At 38.5% G+C, this 27,533-nt stretch overlaps 3 protein-coding genes and 1 pseudogene across 3 annotated transcripts in view; all 4 read left to right on the top strand.

The window, feature by feature from the left end:
* The first annotated feature begins 823 nt into the window (after positions 1-823).
* On the top strand, positions 824-5,780 carry LOC127668449 (mas-related G-protein coupled receptor member B2-like). Its single transcript, XM_052162092.1, has 2 exons — positions 824-897; positions 4,317-5,780. Exon 2 carries the CDS (start codon positions 4,321-4,323, stop codon positions 5,335-5,337), a length of 1,017 nt encoding a protein of 338 aa, XP_052018052.1. The 5' UTR covers positions 824-897; positions 4,317-4,320; the 3' UTR covers positions 5,338-5,780.
* The window catches only part of LOC127668453 (mas-related G-protein coupled receptor member B2-like), a 261,783-nt gene continuing 235,073 nt past the window's right edge, over positions 824-27,533 (top strand). The window contains exon 1 of the mRNA XM_052162112.1: positions 824-897. The gene's annotated coding sequence lies outside the window, so the exon portion shown is untranslated. The remainder of the gene's footprint in view (positions 898-27,533) is intronic.
* Positions 824-27,533, top strand: part of LOC127668493 (mas-related G-protein coupled receptor member B2-like) — a 165,984-nt gene continuing 139,274 nt past the window's right edge. The window contains exon 1 of the mRNA XM_052162135.1: positions 824-897. The gene's annotated coding sequence lies outside the window, so the exon portion shown is untranslated. The remainder of the gene's footprint in view (positions 898-27,533) is intronic.
* LOC127668482 (mas-related G-protein coupled receptor member B2-like) overlaps positions 840-27,533 on the top strand; it is a 211,932-nt pseudogene continuing 185,238 nt past the window's right edge.

Genomic DNA, 27,533 nt, shown 5'->3' on the forward strand with positions numbered 1-27,533 from the left:
GACATTGCTTTGACATCAAGAAGACATGGCTCCTTTCTCTCGTGTTTTATCCTATGTCAGTCACTCTACATTACTATTCAACACTGTCTGCAACTAAATAACTTTGTCAATTTGATCTGTTTCTTTTTTTCTCCCTTCTCATGCTAGCTGATTCATTCATTTCTTATCAAAGCTTTATTCATTTCAGCTGCCTTTTTGGTTTCCTTCATTATTAACTTTGCAGAGGCAGGTTTGTCCAGCCCTCCTGCAGACCTCATTTTGAGTTATTTTCTAAAGCCCTGTTGCTGAGTGCTGAGTTAGCCTCATTCTTAGTCATCTTAGCAGTAAGTAGGATGTTCCAGGAGCCTGAAGACTACATATTCCTGAAATCCTACTCTGGCTGGGTTTCTGACTCAAGGAATGCTTCTAGTTTCAAAGCTTAGACTCCTAACTGGTATATTTCAAGTCACTATTCTGACAATTCATCAGATTTGCTTATTATCCCTATGTTTATTATTCCATAGTGGTCTAGATGTTCAAACATGTTATGTCTGAAAAAATTCAGAACTGGCTCACATTGTTTAAAATTGCTCACCTTCTAGATGCAGAAAGTTAAAGAAAACCCAAGAACTAAAAGGGAAGAGGAGCCATAGGATTCTTATGACCAAAGAGGTGGAGGTAGGAAACAGGCCAAATGTTCAGATCAGTCTCATAAAGAGCATGACTCAAAAGAGTGACAATGCAGATACAAGTACAGGAAACCACAGATCTTTCTTCCTCTTTTGAACATCCTTCCTCAAGCACCAGTTTCTATGCAGTTTATGTGCTAGAACCTATTCATATTTACAGCAGATTCAGAGAACTCTACTCTTCGCCACAGACAAGCTTAATATCTACCATAAGAATAATAGAGCAAAGGTAAGATTCCCTTTTGAGACCTTCTTCCCAAACAATTATCTATTGTTTATAGTCCATAAAAATGTAACTATATCTTGAGGTAGAAAACCACCAAAATATGTCATGTTTCTGGAGAAGGACCCACAAAAGTTTCATGACAGCATTGTAGGTTTATAGACTGGGTTGAGGGGACACTGAACCAAGGCAATGTCCTCTTGTACTTTCCTAAATTCTTCTCTTATCCTAACTACACAATCTTATACTGTTGTAATTTTGACACTTTCCTTGATTTAGCAAGTGCATGTGTTCAGGCACTATCTCTTAAATCCCATTATGTCAGTTCCTAAATTACCTGCATTTTCTTCAACAGAAAGTTTTCATTCCTTTTTGAATTTCTGTTTCAGTAGGCAACAGCTGGTCTAAAATTGAGTGACTGTGAGAAACACAATTAATTATAACTTATCAATGATGTACATATTTTTGGAAAGTTACATGAAATGTTTAACCTATCTATAACCTAAAGAAAGAGCATGGAGTGTGGAGCTCTATCTGGACTCAGAGATGGCTGTTGCTGTGATGCAATATATCAGTGTTCTGCCCCAAGCATTAAATATTAATCAATTTTGTTTTATAAATATTTTATTTAAGCATAGAGTGTACTCTGATTACTCTTCCAAGCTCTATCAAATATTCCTCTCATCTCTGTCAAATTGTCTCACTATCAGTTCATTTTAGAGATTATGATATTTAGTTTTGTTTTATAAAATTTATTCTGTATGCCAGTTGGGTGAATTGAACTCTCTATTGGCACTTAATTTGATTACTATTGGGAACTTGATTGGAAGAAATGATTTCCCCTCTTGTTGAATCTGTTGTTAGTCAATTATTCAGCTCCAGAGTTAGCCCTACCAGAAACCACCATTCATCAATGCCTGGCTGTTGATGTGAACACATTTGTGCATAACCTGTGTTGGTATTCTAGGTTATTGTCTAGGTTTGACCCATCAATTGCTACCCAAAGAAATGCCCTACAGACTGGTATACAGTCTGCTCTTATGAAGGCTTTTTATCAATTGTTGCTATTTCCTCTTTAATGACTCAATCTTATTTCAAGTTCATATAAAACGAACCAGTACAGGTACTATAACAGATCTACCTCATTTTCTGAGGAATCCACAGAATAATATTATAGTGGTAGTACCAGTTTGCATTCTCACCAACAAGAGTGAATTAGTGTTTTAGTGTTCTTCTTTACCCATATCCTTATCATTATTTCTTGTTCTTTAAATTTTTGGTAATATCCATTCTTATTGAGACAAGATAGACACTCATGGCAATTTAAAATTTCTTGATGGCACTCATGATCATTTTTCAAAATGTTAGCATTTGAAACATGGGTATGTGTCTTTGTTGTATGTCTGTCCAAATATATATTTCTTCCTGTGATTGGGTTGCTATTTGATGTTTTACTGTTTGAGATATTTATGTTTCTAACAACAATCTTCTGCCATATGGGTAGCTAGAAAATTGCATTTTTTCTTTTATTCTGGTATTTATTCCTATCTTCTTTATGTTCATTCATGTGGCTATTCAAATCCTTTTTGAACTACATGAACTCCTGAATATGTTTGTATTTGTTCCTTTGAACAAATCCTGAGCTTTCTTTAAATTATTCTCATTGGTGATATATACACTAGAATTACTGATCTTTATGGAGAGATGTATTTGTTTCTAGGTTAATATCCGCTTATCAGTGAGTGCATACCATGATTGATCTTTTGAGTTTGGGTTACCTCACTTAGTATGATCTTCTCAAGCTCCATCCATTTGTCTAAGAATTTCATGAATTCATTGTTGTATACCACATTTTTTTATCCATTCCTCCATTGAGGGACACCTGGGTTCTTTGCAGCTTCTGGCTACTACAAATAGGGCTGCTATGAACATAGTGGAGCATGTGTCCTTATTGCATGCTGGGGAATCCTGTGGGTATATGCTCAGGAGTGGTATAGCAGGGTCCTCTGGAAGTGTCATGCCCAGTTTTCTGAGGAACCTCCAGACTGATTTCCAAAGTGGTTGCACCTTCTTACAATCCCACCAGCAGTGGAGGAGTGTTCCTCTTTCTCCACATCCTTTCCAGTACCTGCTGTCTCCTGAGTTTTTGACCTTAGCCATTCTGACTGGTGTGAGGTGAAATCTCAGGGTTGTTTTGATTTGTATTTCCCTAATGATTAATGATATTGAACATTTCTTACGGTGTTTCTCAGCCCTCTAAAGTTCTTCATGTGAAGATTCTTTGTTTAGCTCGGTACCCCACTTTTAAATGGGATTATTTTATTTTCTGGGTTCTACCTTCTTGAGTTCTTTGTATATATTAGATATTAACCCTCTGTCAGATTTAGGGTTGGTGAAGATTCTTTCCCAATCTGTTGGTTGGCGTTTTGTCCTTTTGACAGTGTCCTTTGCCTTTACAGAAACTTGGTAGTTTTATGAGGTCCTATTTGTCAATTCTTGATCTTAGAGCATAAGCTATTGGTGTTCTATTCAGGAACTTTTCCCCGTGCCCATGTCCTCAAGGATCTTCCCCAGTTTCTTTTCTAGTAGTTTCTATTAGATTTTCCATAGAGATATGTACACATTTGTTGTAGCAACAGATATTAGAAAAGTGCTTAATATCCTCAAAGACTTTTCTTATTTTAAGTTTGAATCTGAAATAGAGACTAAGTCAAACTAGCATATAGGTCTGGTTATTTTTGAACTGGTATAGTATGACTTGGCATTTCATTAACGACTGCCATTCATGATTTTTATTTTTTCCCATTTGATGATTTCTCACACTGTGAAGACTAGGATGCTGTCATGCTTCTGGCTTCTGAGTTCCTGCAGCTGAAAGAACCTTCCTTATGAAAATAAGAAAGCGCCAGGCGGTGGTGGCTCACGCCTGTAGTCCCAGCACTCTGGGAGGCAGAGGCAGGTGGATTTCTGAGTTCGAGGCCAGCCTGGTCTACAGAGAGAGTTCCAGGACAGTCATGGCTATACAGAGAAACCCTGTCTTGAAAAAAACCCAAATCCAAAAAAACCAAAAACAAAAACAAAAACAACCAGCCCCCCCCCCAAAGAAAATAAGAAAGCTAGCTTTAGAGTTGTGCTTCATTCTGACACAGTATGAGATGCTGAGTTTCTATATAGATGTCATCAACTAATCTCATACCATTAAAAGTCTTAGGCTATAGACTGCCTCCCAAAAAATACCAAGCTCATTTAAATTAATGGTCCAGAAAATTGAATTAATAAAGTCTCCAGAAATACTGGTGTAAATATATCACTTAACTTCTAGAGTTCTGTTTCTCCTACTTATGAACCAGGTCAGAGATCTGTGTATTCCTGAATCAGAGTCCACAGCATGTGCTCATGTATTTTTATTTTGTTATCTTTTTTAGGAACATGAGTGGAGATTTCCTAAGCAAGAATCTAAGCATCTCAGCCTGGAAAACTAACATCACAATGCTGAATGGAAGCTACTACACTGATTCTTCATATTGTGACATCAAGATCCAAGCCATAAGTGTGCTTTCCATCATCATTTCCCCAGTTGGGATGGGACTCAATGCCAAAGTGCTGTGGCTCCTGGGCATCTGTATGCACAGGAATGCCTTCTCTGTCTACATTTTCAACCTGGCTATGGCTGACTTTCTCTTCCTGTGTTTTCAGTTTGTGTTTTCCAGTTTTATTGTCATTTACTTCCTTTACTCAATTTTCCTTGAAATACCTTTGTTCTTTTATTTTTGGAGAATATTTTCTTATCTTTCTGGTCTGAGCATTCTCAGCACCATTAGTACTGAGCGCTGCTTGTCTGTAATATGGCCTATCTGGTATCACTGTAATCGTTCAAGACGCACATCAGCTATCACATGTTTTGTGCTTTGGGCTATGTCCCTGTTATTGGGTCTCCTGGATGGGATAGCATGTGGCTTACTGTTTAATAGTTTTGATATTTATTGGTGTGTAACTTCTGATGTCATCATTAGTGTATGGTTAATTGCTTTATTTGTGGTTCTCATTGGGTGCAACCTCACCCTGCTTGTCAGGATCTTCTGTGGCTCACACCGAATTCCTGTGACCAGGCTTTATGTAACCATTGCATTCACAGTCTTGGTCTTCCTGATCTTTGGTTTTCCTTTTGGGGTCTATTGGCTACTCTATCTATGGGTTGGCGATTTTCATTATATTAGCCATTGTGATTTTTTTTATGATACACAATTCCTATACTGTATTAACAGCTGCATCAACCCCATCATTTACTTCCTCGTTGGCTCTATTAGGCACCGAATGTTCAGAAGGAAGTCTCTGAAGCTACTTCTACAGAGAGCAATGCAAGACATCCCTGAGGAGGAAGAATGTGTAGATAACAATTCTTTGGAACATCCTGAAGAACTGGAAAGAGTTCAGAGCAGCAGCTGAGAGCTGCTTGGACAAAAAAAGGTTTTGGGGGAAACATTTTTCTTATCAGCATGGACCATTTTTGCAACCTTCTTGAGTTTGTTACCTTATCTTCAATTGGTTAATTACAGCAGTAATTTTTGTAAAAGTTGAGAGAAATGGGTCTTGTCATACAAATACTGACTGTAGCATTTCTGAAGCTGTGTTACTTAGGGCTTTACCATCTCCTTTTGATGGGACTCCTTGTGTAAGTGTTCTGTGGTAGAGAACTGCTCCTACTGTTGACAAACTCTCCTTAATTAGAAGGCAAATGGAAGTACAAGGAAGGGCAGTATTTCTTTAGTCACTGAAATTTATAATGCATTCACAAATGTTGTATCTTGCAAATATTCTTTTTAAACACCCTTCTCAGTGTTTAAGACTTAAATACATACACCGTAATATCATAGTCCTTATTAATTTCTCCAGGTTTATAAATTATTTAGTAAACAAATAAACCTTCTCAAAAGAAGACTGTAAAATCTTTCTTCATCGAAATGAGTACTCACTATGAACATCAAATTCACTGTCTCTAGTTTTTAATATTGGATAAGTGCACATAGGTTTTGCAATGACATCCATCAACATCCGTGTCCACATGAATGTGGAAAGAGTCTGACTTTTGTGTTTTTCTGCACAATGCCTTCTTTTTCAAATTTTATTTTATTAGATATTTGCTTTATTTAAATTTAAATGGTATGCCCTTTCCTTGTTACCCCTCCAAAACCCCCTATTCTACCCCCCTCCCCTTATTAACAACACCCTTCCCACTTTCTTCACCTGGAATTCCCCTACTCTGGGGCATCAAGCCTTCACAGGACCAAAGGCCTCTCCTCACATTGACATCTGAAAACGCTATCCTTTGCTACATGTGTAGCTAGAGCCATGGGTCCCTCCATGTGTATTGTTTGGTTGGAGGTTTACTCCCTTAGAGCTCTCTGGCTACTTGTTGGTATGTATTATTGTTCCTCCTATGGGGATGCAAAACTCTTCAGCTCCTTGGGTCCTATTTCTAGCTCCTCCATTGGGTAACCTATGTTCAGTCTATTGGTTGGCTGTGGGCCATGGACATTTTGATCCACCTTCTAAGAAGAATCTTAGTATCCCCATTTTCTCTTCCTTCTTGTGCTTCATGTGGTCTGTGAGTTGTACCATGGGTATTCTGAGCTTTTGGGCTAATAGCCACTTATCAGTGAGTACATACCATGTGTGTTCTTTTGCGATTGGGCTACTTCACACAGGATGATATTTTCTTGTTCCATCCATTTGACTAAGAATTTCATATATTTATTGTTTTTAATAGCTGGTAGTATTCGATTATGTAAATGTACCATATTGTCTGTGTCCATTCTTCTGTTGAGGAACATCTGGGTTCTTTCCAGATTCTCACTATTACAAATAAGGCTGCTATGAACATAGTGGAACACGTGTCCTTATTACATGTTGAAGCATCTTCTGAGTATATGTCCAGTAGTGGTATAACTGGGTTCTCAGGTAGTACTGTGTCCAATTTTCTGATGAACGGCCAAACAGATTTCCAGAATGGTTTTACAGGCTTGCAATCTCACCAGCAATGTAGGCATGTTCCCCTTCCTCCACATCTTCTCTAGCATCTGCTGTGCCCTGTGTTTTTGATCCTAGACATTCTGACAGGTGTGAGGTGGAATCTTAGAGTTGTGTCCATTTGTATTCCACTGATGCTTAAAGATGTTGAATATTTCATTATGTGTTCCTCAGCCATCTTGTATTCCTCAATTGAGAATTCTTTGTTTAGCCCTGTACCCCATTTTTAATATGGTTCAGGAAATTTTCTTCTATAATTTTGTTGAAGATAATTGCCCTTCAAGTCCAGAATGTTTACTCTCTTTTAAGGGCTTCTACCTGTTTACCTGTATTTCTTTAAGGGAGTCATTTATGCCCTTCTTTAAGTCCTCTATCATCATCATCAGATGTGATTTTATGTCAGAGTCTTGATTTTCTTGTGTTGTCATATATATGCCTTGCTGTGATGGGGGAGCTTGGTTCTGATGATGTCAATAGCCTTGGTTTCTCTTGCTTAAGCTCTTGCCCTTGCCTTTTGCCATCTGGTTATCTCTGTTTTAGCTGGTTTTGCTGTCTCTGACTGTGGCTTGTTCCTTCCATAATTCTGTGTGTGAGAACTTCCTGGAGACCAGCTCTCTCACAGTGGGATCTAGGTTTGGAGGGCTGTAGCAAAGGTTCAGCTCCAGGTGCCGATGGAAACTGGTAGGATCCTGACCCAGGCTGCTCCTCAGTTCCAATATTTCAGGGCTCTGGGGTGGGTACGTTGGAGTAGAAGTTATGGTTCTAACTGTTCTCACAGGTGTGTCAACACTCGTAGGAGACAAGTTCTCTCCTGGCAGGATCTGGGTATAGAGAGCTGTGGCACAGGTTCAGTTCCAGGCACAGATGGAACCTGCAAGGATCCCATCCCGTCTGCTCCTTAGCTCCCCTCTCCTGAGGTTTCCAAGAAGGTCCCTCAGAGCAGAAGTGGTGGTCCTACCTGTACTCAGAGGTATGCCAGCACTTTTGGGAGATCAGTTTTCTCCCAGCTGAATCTGAACATGGAGAGAGTTCAACAAATTTTTATAGCCTAGTGTGGCTACAGGAGTCAGAAATAATCAAGACACAAAATAACTTTTATTTCTGTTCATTTCCATTTCCTTCAGTCAGCACTCTGTTTCAGGAGTTAGTATGATTCATATTTCTGTTCTAAACAAAATTTAGAGTGAAACATGAAAATTCAAATACATGTGGTGAAATGAATACAGTCTATAGAACTCAAAAAGTTCAACAAGCTGAATGGCCCAAGTGAGGACACCTAAGTATCACTTTGAAAGGAGAAGAAATATAGGGGAAGACAGAGAGGGACCTGGGAGGGACAGTGGATAGGGGTGAGGGGATAGGAGGAACATAATCTGGTATTGGGTGGGGGAAAGGGACTGAAACGCTGAGGTCCAGCAGAAAACTTGGAAATGGGCAACCTCAGGAAGCAGGAGGTTGGGATACCCTCTAGAATATACTAGAGACCTGAGAGGTGAGAGACTCTCAGGACTCAAAGGGAGGAACTTTATATGGAATGCCCTACAGTAGGGAGAGGGAACATGTAGAGCCTACCTCCAGCAGAAAATAGAGCATCAAGTGAGGGATGGTGTTGCCATCCCACAGTCAAAACTCTGACCCATAATTGTTCCTGTCTGAAAGAACTACAGAGATGGAAATGGAGAGAAGCCTGAGGTAAGATGGTCCAGCAACAGGCCCAAAGTGGCTTCCAGGTCAGGGGGAGGTTTCAAGACCTGACAAGGCATGGTCATAAAAACGGACCTATCATAACTGCCCTCCAAAAGACCCAACAAGCAGCTGAGAGACTCTAATGTAGATCTTTGCACTCAACCAATGGACAGTCATTGCTGATCCCTGTAGTTGAATTAGGGAAAAGCTGGAAGAAACACTGGAGGACGGTGACCATGGAGGAGAACCAGCAGTCTCAATTAATCTGGACCCCCAAAGATCTATCAAACACTGGACCACCAACCAGGCAGCATACACTAGCCCCAACACATTTAGAGCAGAGGACTTCCAGGTCTGGCTTCAGTGAGAAAAGATGGCACCTATAATCCTCAAGAGACTGGAAGCTCCAGGGAGTTTAGATGTCTGGTGAGTTTGGAGGTGTGTGGTGGGTACATTCTTTCTGGGACAGGGAATGTAGAAGAGGTATGGGATAAGGAAGTCAAAAGGTAGACCAAGAGGGTTATAAAATATGGATTGTAAAATAAATAAATGAATAAATAAATAAATAGATGAATAAATAAATAAATAAACACATACATGCCATATGTACATATGTACGTACATAATACATACATACATGCATACATACATACATACATCAACAAGTGATTAAATAAAAGAAAGAGTGAAACCAACACAAGAGAAGTATGCTGTAGTAGCAAAGCTGAAAGTAGAGTCATCTCAGCCTTTTTTCACCAGGACATGGATCTACAGGACTTAGTGTTTGTCTTATTGGAGTTTGATTTTGCTTTGTCCCAGTATTACCTCATCATGTTCCATTCCTATGTTTTGTAATGGTAATGTATGATCTGTGCCTTTATGTGTTGGAGACATTTCTCACCTTTGATTTGACCAGGGGCTATAATTAACAGATTGCCTTAAGTCTCAGCAAAAACTTTGGATAATTATGTAGCCATGAGACTGTGATAGATGATGGGGACTTTTGAAGTGGGACTGAATGCATTTTCCGTTATGATATGGTTACCAGTCTATGGAGGCCAATGTGTGAATCTTCAGATTTGAATGAGAATGGCCCAAATGTTCTCATTTATTTGAACAAAAAGTCCAAAATTGGTGAATGTTTTGAGAAAGAGGCCTTCTTGAAGGAGGAATGTCATTTGAGATGGGCTTTTGAGGTTTAAAAGTGGTGCCACTCCCAGTTGGTACTCTCACTATCTCTCTATCTCTGTCTTTGTCAGTTGCTGTATTTTTGTCTCTATCCCCCTGTCGCTGTCTGTCTCTGTAAATCTCTGTCTCTGTCTGTCTCTGTATGCCTCTGTCCTGTCTCTGTCTCTCTATCCCTTTCTCTCTTCTTCATGCTTGTGCATCAGATGTAAGCTGTCACCTACTGTTCCAGTACCATGATTGTCTGTTGCTATTGTCTTTCTCAAAATGGTTATATACTATAACATTTTGGAACTATGAGTCTCCAGATTCACCATTTTATTTTATAAGTTGCCTTGGTCATAGTGTCTCATGACATCCATGGAAAAGTAATTAAGATTTACTTCATCTTACATTTATGCTGCTTAATATTATTAATCTATGCTTTTTTCTTTCCCTTACTCACCAAAGACTTATCAACAATTATCATGTAGTTGTTCTGTATATATTGACTAAAAGATTCTTTCTATTTGTGAGATTTTGTGACTTTTTCTCCTTTCATTCATCCTATCTAACATAGCATAATGCACATTAAATCACCTATACTACAGCATATGACCAGGAGTCCTTGTTATGTATGTGACTACCAAAGTATCATGACTAATTCCTGCATTTTTCTATGTCTGGATCATTCCTCTGCCTTAACTCTTGGGAATAATTATTAAATAAACTTTGAAAACATGTCATTTTTTCAATGATATATACTTGACTATAGATTAATTTTAAGTTGATATGACTTTTCTTTCAACTAGGCATCTGGTCCCATTTGTAGGTCTTTAAATTTGTTTTTTGCTTTGTGTTTGAAATAATTAATAATAGCATAATTTCCCTCCCCTTTCCTCTCTTCAAACATTTCCATATTTCATGCCTTCTATTTTCACATTAACTATGCCACTCCTACAACTAATTTTTGTCTATCTATCTATCTATCTATCTATCTATCTATCTATCTATCTATCTATCTATCTATCTATCTATCTGTATGTCCGTCCGTCCGCCTGTCTGTATGTCTGTCTGTATGTCTGTCTGTCTGTCTATCTATCTATCTATCTATCTATCTATCTATCTATCTATCTATCTATCATCTATCTATCTGTGTGTATGTGTATATATAGTATGTCTGTGCTCAGTCTATGCAACTTATTTTTATAACCGACAGTTTTGTATTGTATAACCATTTGGTATGTTTTCCTAGTAGAAATCTTTCTTCCTCTCTCAACATTTCTAAGTTGTCTGTTGTTTCTCATGTAAGGCTGAGGTCTCACGTTCTGATCCACAAATAATTTAACATGTCTATTTTTGTTGTACTTGTTCAGCTTATGTTTGGGGATTTGTGTTAGTGAGAGTTTATATGTGCAGATTTTGATATTAGTTGGAGATGCAACCTCATAGCAAACATCTAGGTCCTCCTGATTTAAAATTTTTTCTGCCACCTCTCCCGTGTCACCTCTTCTGCAATGCTACCAAAGTTTTAGATGCAAAAATTATATTATAGATGTACTCATTGCTATTGGGCTCTATGTATAAATAAAGTTCTGAGCAATAGGGTCTTACAACAGCCAAATGGGTCCAGAGACAACAGGACATTTCATCATTAGCTGCCTAGAGACAACCCACTCCCACGGTTGTCTTATTCCACATGTCCTCCTGTACATACACTACGTTCCTTGATAAAAGGCCTCATTACTCCTATCACCTCTTCCTCTACCTCCATCAGAGGCTGCCTCTGTATCACCTTCTCCCTCCCCAAACAAACCTCCAACATGACACCCATTCCATGGTGTTACTTCATGGTCACACCTGGCCTGGAGCATAGATCCAACACTTACCTTCCACCCCTAGGAGGAAAATCAAAAGAAATATTCCCTATGGTATAGCAGTCTTTTAGACTTCTGTTGAGCTTTGTATTTAAATGAATTAAATTTAATTCTCTATTTAGTTTTTTGAATTAAACAATGCATATTTAAGTATATATTTATATAGGTAGAATATTATTGAAGAAATACACAGCTCTTATCTGCTTAACTTTCACTCATGTATGTTTGTAATCTGTATATTTTGCATAGGTTCTTATGCTAAGTGAGCTATATTCTCATTCCTATTCAATATTTTGACCTTTTGCATTACAGTTTTCTTTTGTTCTTAATTGGATCAATTGAATTTGTTATCATTTCCCTGGTGACTAAGGATGTTGAACATTTCTTCAGGTGCTTCTCAGGAATTTGGAATTCCTCAGTTGTGAATTCTTTGTTTATCTCTGTATTCATTTTTAATAGAGTTATTTAGTTCTCTGTAGTCTAATTTCTTGAGTTCTTTGCATATATTGGATATTAGCCCTCTATTGGGTAGTTTTATATGTCCTTGATCCAACTGTACTTAAGCTTTGTGTGAGGGGATAAGAATTATTAATTTGCATTCTTCTACATCCTGACCTCCAGTTGAACCTGCACCATTTGTTGAAAATGCTGTCATTTTTCTACTGGATAGTTTTAGCTGCTTTGTCAAAAATCACATGATCATAGGTGTGTGGCTTCATTTTTGCATTTTCAAATCTATTCAATTGATATAACTGCTTGTCATTGAACCATGCAGTTTTTAATACTATTGCTCTGTACTACTGCTTGAGTTCTGGGATACTCAACAGTAAAATAACTTCTACGGTTAATACTTTTCGCTATCCTGGGTCTTTTTCTCTCTTTCTCTTTCTCTGCTTTATACTTGTGGATCAGATGTAAGCTCTCACCTACTACTCCAGTGTCATGGTTGCTTGCTGCCATGCTCACTCCCATGATGGTCATGTACTATAACACTATGGAACTATGAGTACCTCAATTAAATGTTTTCTTCATGGTGTTTCATTACAGTCATAGAAAATGAGCTTCATCTCACATTTATGTTACTCATTGCTATTGATGTATGCTTTTTGTTTTCTGTTCCTTACTCACCAAATATTTGTGAACCATTATCATATTGTTGCTATTATATATTGACTCTAAAATACACATACCACTTGTATGGGATTTTATGACCTTTCTCCTTACATTCATCTTATAAATCATAGCATAATGTACATTAAATTATCTACACTGTAGCAAATGACCAGTTTTCCTTGCTCTTAACAGTTGAGTAATCATGTTTTGTATTTGACAGCCAGAGTTTCATGACCAAATCTTCCATTGTTACTTGTCTGAGTTACTTCCTGCATTGCATATTGGGAATTATTCAATAAACATGAAAAATACACTTTTTTTAGAATTATATATCTTTGTCCATCATTGTTAGCTGAAATGGTTTTATTTTCAAATAACTAACTGGTGTCATTTTTGTTTTTATAATTACTTTGTTTTTCTTTCATTTTGAGATTGCTACTTAGATTAATATTTGATAAAATATTTCCCTTCCATTTCTTTCCTCCAAACTCTTTCACATCTCCTTTTTTACATCAATCATGCAACTTTCATCAACAATTACTGTTACATATACATATATGCATATACATCTCTAAGTATATTGTGCTTAGTCTACGTTACTTGTTTTTAATACCTGACACTTTTGTATTGTATAATCAGTTGGTGTCTTTTTCCTAGGGGAAGTCTATTTCTTCCACTCTTAGCATTCCTTCGTTGTCTGTTGTTGCTAGTGCAGGGTTTAGGTCTTGTGGTTGTACCTTATTCAGATTGGCATGTTCATTGTGGCTATCCTTGTTCAACTCATGTTTAGGTAGTCATCTTGCTAAGATATTATGGGTGTAGCTTCTGGTATTACTTAAGATACAATATCACAGCAATTGCCTAGATCTTCTTGTTCTTAAAATCTTTGTGTCACCTTCTCCACACTGTGTCCCATCTCTTTTGCAATGAGACCAAAGCCTCAGGTGCAAGAGTTGCATTATAGATGTACTCATTGGTACTGATCTCCTTAACTGCATTTTGATTGGTTGTGGTTTTCTATATCAGTCCCTCTCTATTGAAAAGAGAAGCTTACTTGATGAGGGGTGAAGAGTATACTCACCATCTAGAATTAAGAATTATTCTGGTTTAGTAAAGTTGAGGTTGGAGGTTTTCTTCCAAGATCAATGACATTTCTAGCTCTTGGTAGATAGTTATAGGTTTAGTGTCAGGCATGAGTTTCTTGTTTGTTTGGTTTATCTCATCTTAAGTCCAAATTAAGAGCTACTGGTTTTCACCATGGCATGTGTGCCACTATTTACCACTATGATTATCACAATATCTGGGTAATTATTATTATTATAGCTGGGGAGGATCGTTGGTTGTTTCCATCCTCTGAAAGTTTATATGGTCCCTTTTCATCCCATAAATCTAGTTCTCAGGGAGTAGGCCTTCAACTAATTTATAGCTAAGTGATTTCTGCATTTTGTGTCTAAACTGAATTGAACTCTCAGCAATAGGGCCTTACCTTCCAACTATGTGAGGGAAATCAAAAGAAATATAGGTTTTATGAGTCTCTTAGACATCTCTGTTGTTCTTTACATTTAAATGCACTGCAAGTCTCTCTCTCTATCTTTATATTCTGTATTAGGCAATGCATATTAAAGTGCATATTTATATAGGTAGATTACTACTGAACAAATACACAGCTCTTATCTGATTGTAACTTTTAACTCATTTATGTTTGTACTTCTAGGTATTGACCACAGGATCTCATGCAAAATGAGCTATGTTCTCATCTCTATTTAATGTTTTTAACTTTCACATTCCAACATCATTTGTTTCTCTTTGTCTCTATTGAATGTTTTTAAATCAGTATTTTCAATGTTTTTTCCTGTTCTGGCATGACATTCTTCAAAATACTCATGGGCTGGCTCAAGGGCAGAGTATCACATGTGGAGCTTGATGACCAGAGCTCAACCTCTGGATTCCATAAGGTAATGGTGGAGAATTAACTCCTGAAAATTTTCTTCTGACCTTGACATCCTATCTGCAGGATATATGTAGTTACATTAGCAAAACTACACAAGCACATGCAAAATTAAAAATTAAATACTTTAAATATTAATTTATTTATCATCCCATGTTTCATGATGTGTAATTGAAGTTAGAAATGAGAATTAGAGCAGTATTTTGGCTCAGTATGATTCTGAGTTACTATTACCTCATAGTAACATGAAGATGTTCGGTAGCAACAGATTAGAAAATGGGTGAAAAAGCAAAGTTTCTTATTGTAGTATAATTACAATGCAGGGCACATTAATGGAGATGGAAAGAATGACTTGTAATATTTTCCCTAACTCTGAGCAACATGGTGTAGACAGATATAGTGGAGGCCTGGGGAACCAACAGAAACTTAAGTCTGTTTTGAGTGTTGCTTAGTACCAGACCTTCCTTGTGAAGCTCAGTGTCGGTCAGAGCCTCTCTTGAATAGCTCCAAATCAGTGTTCATTGATTAGCCAATAAAGTAGCAAAAAAATCTTTATCTAATACCCATCCTCTGTTGGTGTGTGAAAGTTTGAGGGAGGAGCAAGATTTTACCTACTAGAGTGTTGTAGACACCCAAAATTAAGCTTGAGATGCCTTGGACCCCTGATGACAAGGAAGGAAAGCCTTTCGGGGTACCATCTTTCAGAGTGTGAGGCCATGGCCTCTTTTGGGCCCCAGTATGTGTACTGAGAGGCCCCAAGGCCTGCTTCTTTGGAGCAAGCACCTTGTAATCTCATCTCTGTAACTATTCTTAGCACTTATCATTATCCTTATCTATTTACTATTCCTTCTCCTTCCTCCTTTCTTGTTTAAATCAGTATTTGGTAACTTGGCAAAACCTAGTAAGAGCCCAATTGATATGCAGGAAGTAGATATTACCAATAAAGCAAAAATGAAAGCTGTTCAATAATTCAAGAGAAATGTAACTGTAGAGGAAACTCTACGAATTTTGGAAAATTGCACCCAATGTAAAATTGGATATGGTGATAGTATAAACATCTTGGGAAGGTTTGATATATATTAATCACAAGGTGAAAATGAAAGTAACCTAGAGTCTTGGGCAGACATGAGTAAATTTACGGCTGTTCAACCAGTCTTATTCTTATTTCTGTATAAAAAAGCAGGACATTTTAATTATGATACTGAGGATGGAATAACATACAGATATTTTCCAGAAAGTCAGCAATGGGTTCTTTGGGTTCAGGAACAATGGTGGCAGCCCGCTTGGAATTCTCCATATAGGTTAAGTGAGGATGTTTTTGTAAACAGACGGATGGGGTCCTGGATGTATGAATCAGGTTGGAGATCTTGTGGGATTATGGTATGGGACCCAGTACTAGAATGGGATACTGGCAAATGAATGTGTCCTTTGCTATATATTTAAGATCACCTTAGAGCACATTGCCATGGGACTGTATTCCAAAAGAAAATAGATTTAAATATCTACAAGAAGAATTAAAATGTAGAAAATTAGAACTGCTAGGAAAATTAAATAGATGGTGCACAGGTTTCTGGGTTTAACCCAGAAAGAATTACAAAGGCTGCAGAGTTGGCAGTATGATCTCATGTTTGCCCTTTTATAAAACTGAATTGTCTCACACATATGTGAAAGATCTTGACTTTGTAACTGTAATACTGCTTCCCTCAACCTCACTGGAGACTGGTGGTCAGGAAATATAAAAAAAATTGTACTTGCTATAAAACTTTTATGTTTGAGATTTTATAGTGCCCCTTTCTGTTCTTAAATCTGTACTACTCTGAATAACATGAAAATGTTGGCATAGGAAAATAGAGAAGCATTTATCCACCTCCTATGAACTTTACAATCTTACTTCCTTGTATGATTTCAATAAGAGACTGGGGTTGAGCCAAGTCTAGACAGCACTCTGGCTCCCAAGTTCAGGAGCTTTTACTGCAAGAACAGCTTGTCAGCTTGTATATCAATTTTCTTTCCTCTTATTCCTCTACCATGCATTCCTAGTTCTTGATGATGCCTGACTTGTGTTGAGGCTAGACCCCAGCACTAGGGGAACAGCAGAGAGATTTGTTGACAGCTCAGTGCCAAACCTTTCACAATATTAATATACCACTAGTAGAGAAACAAGCTCTGAACACAAGCCAAGACTAGAGATACAGTTACCTGAATAAGCATCTAATTGAAACCCAGGCACTTACTGGACAGGCTTGAGTATTTGACTATATAACTGCCAATTTTATTGTAGGCACATATCCCTATGCAAAGGATGTGTAATGGCTATGACTATGAGAATCAAGTACACATCTATTTGCTATTAGTATTAGTGTCCTCCATTCTCAGGCAATTTAACAACAACAAAGTCAATGACATAAACCAAACTCTAAAAGTATTTTGGTCCAGTGATACAAATCATTATTTTGATGCACACCATAACCAACTTTCCTTTGAGTTTTGGGATAATTCTAAGACTCTAATTATTCTTAAAGACTTTTGACTTAGTACCCTCTAGGTCACTTCTAGGTTTAGGTGTTCAAGGAGACTGTTGTCTTTAATAATTGGACTATGATCTTGGGTTGTATACTGTGTGGTAAGGCCTAATTTATTGGAGTTGAGGCATAAGAACAAGCAGACTCTTTGTCCTGGAACGTTGTACACAGTAGATAAAACTTTATACTGGGAATACCTGTAGTATAGCCCATAAGATTATACAAGGGCCCATTCCATATAATAACTGTCTGAGCCAGGGCTCAATCTAATATTCTTGCCATTTCAACAACTGACATTACATATTGTGGCCTTTCACACTATTTCATACTTTCATACTATTTTTTATCACTGTGCGTATTTTGATGTGCTGTGACTTTATGATGTGTTACTCTTGATGTCACTCTGGAAATTCAGTATACTATGGAAGTTGGGCATAGTTTGTGCTTCAGGAGAAATGCTGAAGTTTGTTGCTATAGTCCTGTTATGAGACACAAATGTGAGACTACCCTGGTACAAGACAGATGTATTTGTGTGTGGGAAATCTCCTAAAATACCAACACCTACTTGCCATTGCAAAAGACATATTAGAAAGGGAATTTCTATCATATAAATAAAGAAAAAATAAAGAAGGTGTCAAAGAAAAATATAGGCTAACAATAGAGTGCAGCAGAAAGAATAAAAGAGCATAAAAACAATAAGCAATTTGGTAAAATGCTTCTTATTGTCCATGGCATGGATGCTAAACACATGAATTTATAGTAGCTCTGGATACTATATAGAAGAGCGAGCCAGTTAAAATTTCCATTTTGTCCCCATTTACTGTTAGTAGGATTGCAAACTGTTGTAGCCACTATGGAAAGTAGTGTGGAGGATTCTAAAATATCTGAAAGTGATCAGTTTTATTGCCTGCTATACTGCTTTTGGCACATGCCCATAGAGCATTAGATCCTATTAAACAGATACCTTCTCAGTCATGTGCAAATCACTCTATTCACAATAGCTAGGAAATAGAAACCACCTAAAAGTTATTCAACTGATGAATGGGTAAGCCACAGTGGACAGTGTTCTACTATAAAGAAAATGAAATTATGGAATATGGAGTTAAATGGATGGGACTGAATAAAACAACACAGATCAAGAAACTTTTAACACAGTCAAGGTACGTTTCCACCCACCTTCACCAGACTGGCTTGCAAGAAGCATGAAGGTTAGTTTTCATTCCTGTACCCATTGCAACTGCCCACCTAGTCCCAAGGGTTACATCTCACTGCCCTGAGCAGCTTACTCTTCCCATGGGATCTTTATTCTCCAACCATCTCTCTACCTGCCTTCCTCTCCCCTACAATCACCTTCCCTTTCTGTCTCCAGGACACACTCACCTGCTGGGGGACTTGAAATGCCTCTGGAGTTACATTGTTCAGCCCCATGTTATACACCAGAGGCCTGCTGCAGCAGCTTCATCGAGGGTAGACCCCCAACCCAATGTGTGCTACAATAGGAACGTCTAGTGACTGCCAGATGGATAAGTGATAGAACAAGAACACAATTAACAAGAACTGGCACAATATGTCCTGATCAGAACACAGCTATCCTTCTATAGCAAGCATGAAATCTCCTAAACCAAAATACAATAAAATGACCTTGCATCCAATCTTAGAAAGATAATAGAGGCCTTTAAAGAAAAAATGAAGCCCTGCAGAGTGATTGGCACTTGGAAAGGGTCCATGCTGCATCCTCCATCTTCACTCCTGGTTAAACTGGACAAACAACACCAGGTACACAGAGATATGCCATGTTTGACGTCGCTCAGGACACAGCCCGCCAGGCTTCTGCATGCGGCCAAGGTCCGGGCAGCTCTGCAGGCTGTCTGTGTGCCAGCCCTGTACTGGGACATTTGCCCTGAAGAGTAATAGGCACTTGGAGGGTGTCCTCACAGCATCTGCCATCTTAGCTCCCAGGCAGACCTGACAGGCAACACCAGGTACACAGAGAAAACACGAGTATAACATTGCTTGGGCCAAGGCACTCCAGGGCTCCAATGGCACCCAAGAGTAGGGCAGCCCATTAGCAATCTGTGCCAGGAGAAACCCAGTTATCCAGTGGTGTGCAAATAGCCTTACAAGCCCACAGGAGGTTCAAGCACTAGCCAGTGACAACAGGACCAACTAACTAATGCCAGAGATAACCAGATGGCAAAAGGCAAATGTAGGGACGTTACTAACAGAAATCAAGGCAATATGGCAGCATCTGAACCCAATTCTCCTACAAAAGCAAGTCCTGGATACCCAAACACACCAAAAAAACATGATTGGGATTTAAAATTACTTATCATGATGATATTAGAGAATTATAAGGACATAAATAAATCTCTTAAAGAAATGCGGGAGAAAATGAATAAGGTAGAAGCACTTATGAAGGAAACACAAAAATCACTTAAAGGAATTCAGGAGAATATGGGTCAACAGATAGAATCCAATAAAGAGGAAACACAAAAATCACTTAAAGAAATGCACGAGAAATTGGGTCAATAGGCAGAAGTCTTGAAAGAGGAAACACAAAAATCTCTTAAAGAACTATGGGAAAACACAAACAAGTGAAGGAACTGAACAAAACCATCCAGGATCTAAAAACAGAAGTATAAATGACTAAGAAATCACAAAGGGGCAATTTTGGAGATAAAAAATCTTGAGAAGAAATCAGGGGTCATAGGTGCAAATATCAACAACAGAATGCAAGAGATAGAAGAAAGAATCTCAGATGCCGAAGATACTATAGAAACCACTGACTCAACAGTCAAAGAAAATGCAAAATGGAAAAAGTTTGTAAGTCAAAACATACAGGAAATCCAGGACACAATGAGAAGACCAAACCTAAGGATTATAAGTAATATATGAGAGTGAAAATTTACAACTTAAAGGGCCAGCAAACATCTTCAACAAAATTATGGAAGAAAATTTCCCAAACCTTAAGAGAGAGATGCCTATGAATATACAAGAAGCCTACAGGACTCCAAACAGACAGGAGCAGAACAGAAATAACTCCTGTTACATAATAATCAAACCCCCAAATGTACTAAACAAATAAAGAATATTAAAAGCTGTAAGAGAAAAAGGCCAAGTAACATATAAAGAAAGACCTATCAGAATTACACCAGACTTCTCATCAGAGACCAAGAAAGCTAGAAATTCCTGGGCAGATCTCATACAGACTCCAAGAGAACACACATGCCAGCCAAAACTACTATACCCAGCAAAACTCTCAATCACCATAGGTAAAGACAGCAAGATATTCCATGATAAAACCAAATTTACACAATATCTTTCCAGAAACCCAGCCCTACAAAGGATAATAGGTGGAAAACACCAATACAAGGAGGGAAACTACACCCTGGAAAAGTCAAGATAGTAACCTTTTTTCATCAAACCTAAAAGAAGATAGCCACTCAAATATAAAAATAGCATCAAAAATAACAGGAAGTATTAATCACTATTCCTTAATATCTCTTAACATCAATGGCCTCAATTCCCCAATAAAAAGGCATAGACTAACAGACTGGATACATATACAGGACTCTACATTTTACTCCATACAGGAAACACACCTCAGTGTCAAAGACAAACTGTACCTCAGAATAAAAGGCTAGAAGACAATTTCATAAGCAAATGGTCTCAGGACACAAGACGGAGTAGCCATTCTAATATCAGATAAAATTGACTTTCAACCTAGAGTCATCAAAGGAGACACAGAAGGACACTTCTTAATGGTCAAAGGAAAAATCCACCAAGAGGAACTCTCTATTCTCAACATCTATGCTCCAAATTCAAGTGCATCCTCATTCATAAAAGAAACTTTACTAAAGATCAAAGAACACATTGCACCTAACACAATAATTGTGGGTGACTTCAATACTCCACTCTCCTCAATGGACTGATCATGGAAACAGAAACTAAACAGGGACACAGTGAAACTAATTGAAGCTTTGGACCAATTGGATTTAACAGATTATATATATCATTTCATTCTAAAGCAAAAGAATATACTTTTTTTCACAGCTCCTCATGGTATCTTCTCCAAAATCGACCATATAATTGGTCACAAGACAGAACTCAATAGATATAAGAAGATCGAACTAATCCCATGCCTCCTATCAGATTACTATGAAGTAAGAGTGGTTTTCAATAGCAACAAAAGCAACAGAAATCCCACATACACAGGGAATCTGAACAATACTCAATGAGACTTTGGTCAAGGAAGAAATAAAGAAAGAAATCAAAGAGTTTTTAGAATTTAATGAAAATGAAGGCACAACATTTCCAAATTTATGGGACACAATGAAGGCAGTACTAAAAGGAAAGCCCATAGCACTGAGTGTCTCCAGAAAGAAACTGAAGAGAGCATACACTAGCAGCTTAATGGCACACCTGAAAGCCCTGAACAAAAAGAAGCTAATACACCCAAGAGGAGTAGAAGACAGGAAATCATCAAACTCAGGGCTGAAATCAAACAAGTAGAAAAAAAGAACTATACAAAGAATGAACAAAATTAGGAGGTGGTTCTTTGAGAAAATCAACAAGATAGATAAACCATTAGCCAGACTAACCAGAGGGCACAGAGATAGTTTCCTAACTGACAAAATCAGAAATAAAAAGGGAAAAATAACAACAGAAACTGAGGAAATTAAAAAAAATCAGATCCTACTAAAAAGCCCATAGTCAACACAACTGGAAAATCTGGATGAAATGTACAGTTTCAGATACCAACTAGAGAGATACCAACTACTAAAGTTCAATAAGGATCAGATAGATCAGATAGACCATCTAAATGGTCCCAAAACCCCTAAAGAAATAGAAGTGGTCATTGACAGTCTCCCAAATAAAAAAAGCACAGCACTGGTTTTAGTGCAGAATTCTATCAGACCTTCGAAGAAGACCTAACACTAGTACTCTGCAAACTATTCCACAAAATAGAAACTGAAGGAACCCTACCTAACTCATTCTGAGAAGCCACAATTTTGCTGATACCAAAACTACACAAAGATCCAATAAAGAAAGAAAACTTTAGAACAATTTCCCTTATAAATATCAATGAAAAAATACTCAATAAAATTCTGGCCAACTGAATTCAAGAACACATTAAAACAATGATCTACCATGATTAAGTAGGCTTCAACCCAGGGATGCAAGGATGGTTCAATATACGGAAATTCATCAATGCAAGTCACTACACAAACAAACTCAAAGAAAAAATCCTGCATGATCATTTCATTAGATGTTGGAAAAGCATTTGACAAAATTCAGCAACCTTTCCTGCTAAAAGTCTTGGAAAGAACAGGTATTCAAGGCCCATAACTTGACATAGTAAAAGCAATATACAGCAAACCGGTAGCCAACGTCAAGCAAATGGAGAGAAACTTGAAGTAATCCCACTAAAATCAGGGACTAGACAAGGCTGCCACCTCTCTCCATATCTTTTTAATATAGTAGTTGAAGTTCTAGCTAGAGCAATTAGACAACATAAGGAGGTCAAGGGGATACAAATTGGAAAGGGAGAAGTCAAAATATTACTATTTGCAGATGATATCATACTATAATTAAGTGACCCAAAAATCTCCACTAGAGAACTCCTACAGGTGATAAACAACTTCAGCAAAGTGGCTGGTTATAAAATCAACTCAAGCAAATCAGTAGCCTTCCTATACTCAAAGGATAAGCAGGCTCAGAAAGAAATTAGGGAAATGATAACCTTCACAATAGCCACTAACAATGTAAAGACTATTGGTGTGACTCTAACCAAACAAGTGAAAGGTCTGTATGACAAAAACTTCAGGTCTCTGAAGAAGGAAGTCAAAGAAGACCTCAGAAAATGTAAAAAATCTTCCATGCTCATGGACTGGCAGGATTAATATAAGAAAAATGGCCATCTTGCCAAAAGCAATATACAGATTCAATACAATCCTCATCAAAATCCCAACTCAGTTCTTCATAGAGTTAGAAAGAGCATTCTCAAATTCATCTGGAATAACAAAAAACCCAGGATAGCTAAAACTATTCTCAACAGTAAAAGAACTTATCGGGAATCAGTATCCCAGACCTCAAGCAGTACTACAGAGCAATAGTGTTAAAAACTGCATGGTATTGGTACAGTGACAGGCAGGTAAGTTAATGGAATAGAATTGAAGACCAAGAAATGAACCCACACACCTATGGTCACTTGATCTTCGACAAAGGAGCTAAAACCATCCAGTGGAAAAAAGATAGCCTTTTCAACAAATGGTGCTGGTTCACCTGGAGGTCAGCATGCAGAAGAATGCAAATCGATTCATTCTTATCTCCTTTTACTAAGCTCCACTCCAAATCGATCAAGGACCTCCACATAAAACCAGACACACTGAAACTAATAGAAAAGAAACTGGGGAAGAGCATTGAGCACATGGACACAGGGGAAAATTTCCTGAACAGAACATCAATGCTCTAAGATCAAGAATTGACAAATGGGACCTCATAAAATTACAAAGTTTCTGTAAGGCAAAGGACACTGTCAAAAGGACAAATCAGCAACAAACAAATTGGGAAAAGATCTTTACCAATCTTCATCCTACAGAAGGCTAATATCCAAGATATACAAAGAACTCAAGAAGTTAGACTCCAGAGAGCCAAGTAACCATATTTAAAACTGGGGTACAGAGCTAAACAAAGAATTTTCACCTGAAGAACTTTGAATGGCTAAGAAACACCTTAAGAAATATTCAAAGTCACTAATCACTAGGGAAATGAAAATCAAAACAACCCTGAGATTTCATCTCACACCAGTCAGAATGGCTAAGATTAAAAACTCAGGAGCCAGCAGGTGTTGGAGAGGATGTGCAGAAAGAGGAACACTCCTCCACTGCTATTGGGATTACAAGCTGGTAGGCCCACTCTGGAAATCAATCTGGTGGTTCCTCAGAAAACTGGGCATGACACTTCCAGAGGACCCTGCTATACCACTCTTGGTCATATACCCAGAGAATTCCCCAGCATGCAATAAGGACACATACTCCACTATGTTCATAACAGCCTTATTTATAATAGTCAGAAGCTGGGAAGGACCCAGATGTCCCTCCAACGGAGAATGGATACAGAAAATGTGGTATATTTACCGAATGGAATACTACTCAGCAAATAAAAACAACGAATTTATGAAATTCTTAGGTAAATGGTTGGAACTGGAAAATATAATCCTAAGTGAGGTAACACATTCACAAAAGAACACACATGAAATGCAGTCACTGATAAGTGGATATTAGTCCAGAAGCTCTGAATACCAAAGGCACAACTCACATATCAAATCATTCCCAAGAATATGGAAGGAGAGGGCCCTGGAAGAGGCCTGGAGGCCTCCATCTCCCTGGAGGAGATGGAAAGGCTTGATGCAGCATTGTAGGGGATTACCAGGTCAGAGAAGTGGGAAAGGGTTGATTGGGGAAAGGGTGGAGGGAAGAGGGCTTATGGGACTTATGGGGAGGGGGGAACCGGGAAAGGGAAAATCATTTGAAATGTAAGCAAAGAATATAGAAAATAAAATAAAATGAAACAAATGAAAAAATTCTCTAAAGAAATACAGGGAAATACAATCAAACATGTAGAGGTCTTTAAGGAGGAAAAAAATCCCTTGGGACTAAAGGAAAGGGTATCCAGGGACTGTCCCACCTGGGGATTTATCCTTATTAAGTCACGAAACCCCAACCCTATTGTTGACGCCAAGAAATACTTGCTGAAAGGAGCCTGATATGCCTGTCTCCTGAAAGGCCCTCACAGACTCTTACAAATACAGAGGCAGATGTTCACAGCCAACCATTGGACTGAGCATGGGGTTCACAAAGGAGGAGTTAGAGAAAGGATTGAAGGAGCTGAAGGGTTTGGCAATCTCATAGGAAGAACAACAATATCACCAAACGAGATTCCCCAGAGCTCCCAGGGTCTAAGCCATGAACCAACAGTACACATGGTTCCAGCTGCATGTGTAGCAAAGGATTGCCTTGTCAGGCATCAATGGGAGGAGAAGTCCTTGGTCCTATGAAGGCCCCATTGATCCCCCAGTGTAGGGGAAGTGAAGGTGGGGAAGGTGGGAGTGGGGTGAGTGGAGGAACACCCTGATAAATGCAGGGGGGAGGATGGGATAGTGGTTTCTGGGAGCAGGGGTAGGGGAACTGGGAAAGGGGATAACATTTGAAACATAAATAAAGAAAATATGTAATAAAAATACAAAAATATACAACTAAGAGCCTGGGCTACAACACCACATCTCCAGGCCCTGAAAGAGGCCAGAGGGGCACGCGGGAAGCTGTCTGGGAGGAGTCAGTGTGCTCTGGTGAGTCCAGCAGGCCCCGGGCAGGAGCCTTCAGGTATCTGCTTTGGGATCTGAACAGCCTGGGACACAGCACCCTGTCTCCAGGCAGTGCAGGAGGTCAGCTATGCACCAGAGGCCAGCTGGGAAGAGGCAGCTTGCACTGGTGAGTCCAGCATTGACAAGACCAACTAACACCAGTGAGAACTAGATGGCAAAAGGCAAACGCAGGAAGGTCACTAACAGAAATCAAGGCAATATGGCAGCATCTGAACCCAATTCTCCTTTAACAGAATGTCCTGCCTACCCCATCACACCAGAAAAACAAGATTTGGATTTAAAATCACTGGTCATGATCCTATACAGATCCCATCCTCCATTCATTGATAAAACTTAGTCATATACGCTCTCCTTTCTGGTAAAACCCAGAAATCTTTTTTTTCTCCATATATTCTTTATTTACATTTCAAATGATTTCTCTTTTCCTGGATCACCCTTCCATAAAAGTCCCATAAGCCCTCTTTCCTCCCCCGTTCTACAATCAAGCCCTTCCTGCTTCCCCATCCTGGTATTCCCCTACACTGTTGCACTGAGCCTTCCTAGGACCAGGGGCCACCTCTTGCTTCTTTTTGGGCAACATTTGATATGTTAATTGTTTCCTGGGTATTCAAAGCTTCTGGGATAATAGCCTCTTGTCAATGAGTGCATGCCATGTGTGTTTATATGTGATTGGGTCACCTCACTCAGGATGGCATCCTCCAGTTCCACCTACTTGCCTAAGAATTTCATGAATTCATTGTTTTTAATAGCTGAGTAGTATTCCATTGTGTAAATATACCACATTTTCTATATCCATTCCTCCACTGAGGGACATCTGGGTTCTTTCCAACTTCTGGCTATTATAAATAAGGCTGCTATGAACATAGTGGAGCATGTGTCCTTATTACATGCCAGGGAATCTCCTGGGTATATGCCCAGGAGTGGTATAGCAAGGTCCTCCGGAAGTGTCATGCCCAGTGTTCCGAGGAACCGCCAGACTGATTTCCAGAGTGCTTGTACCAGCTTTCAATCCCACCAGCAGTGGAGGAGTGTTCCTCGTTCTCCACATACTCGCCAACACCTGCTGTCTCCTGAGTTTTTAATCTTAGCCATTCTGACTGGTGGAAGATGAAATCTCAGGTTTGTTTTGATTTGCATTTCCTTAATGATTAATGATGTTGAACATTTCTTAAGGTGCTTCTCAGCCATTCAAAATTCTTCAGGTGAAAATTCTTTATTGTCTGTACCCCATTTTTAATGGGGTTATTTGGTTCTCTGGAGTCTACCTTCTTGAATTCTTTGTATATATTGGATATTAACCTTCTGTTGGGTGTAGGGTTGGTGAAGATCATTTCCCAATTTGTTTGTTGCCATTTTGTCCTTTTGACAGTGTACTCTGCCTTACAGAAACTTTGTAATTTTATGAGGTCCCATTTGTCAATTCTTGATCTTAAAACATAAGCTATTGGTGTTCTGTTCAGGAAATTTTCTCCTGTGCCCATGTCCTCAAGGGTCTTCCCGTTTCTTTTCTATTAGTTTCAGCGTGTCTGGCTTTATGTGGAGGTCCTTGATCCACTTGGAGTTGATCTTAGTACAAGGAGATAAGAATAGATCGATTTGCATTCTTCTGCATGGTGACCTCCAGTTGAACCAGCACCATTTGTTGAAAAGGCTATCTTTTTCCACTGGGTGGTTGTAGCTCCTTTGCTGAAGATCAAGTGACCATAGGTGTGTGGGTTCATTTCTGAGCCTTCAGTTCTATTCCATTGATCTACCTGTCTATCACTGTATCAATACCATGAAGTTTTTAACACTATTACTCTATAGTACAGCTTGAGTTCGGGGATACCGATTCCTCCAGAAGTTCTTTTACTGTTGAGAATACGTTTAGCTCTTCTGGGTTTTTTTTTAATTCCAGATGAATTTGAGAATTGCTCTTT

This window comes from Apodemus sylvaticus, chromosome 1, assembly GCF_947179515.1.
Source record: "Apodemus sylvaticus chromosome 1, mApoSyl1.1, whole genome shotgun sequence".
In the NCBI taxonomy this organism is placed as follows: domain Eukaryota; kingdom Metazoa; phylum Chordata; class Mammalia; order Rodentia; family Muridae; genus Apodemus; species Apodemus sylvaticus.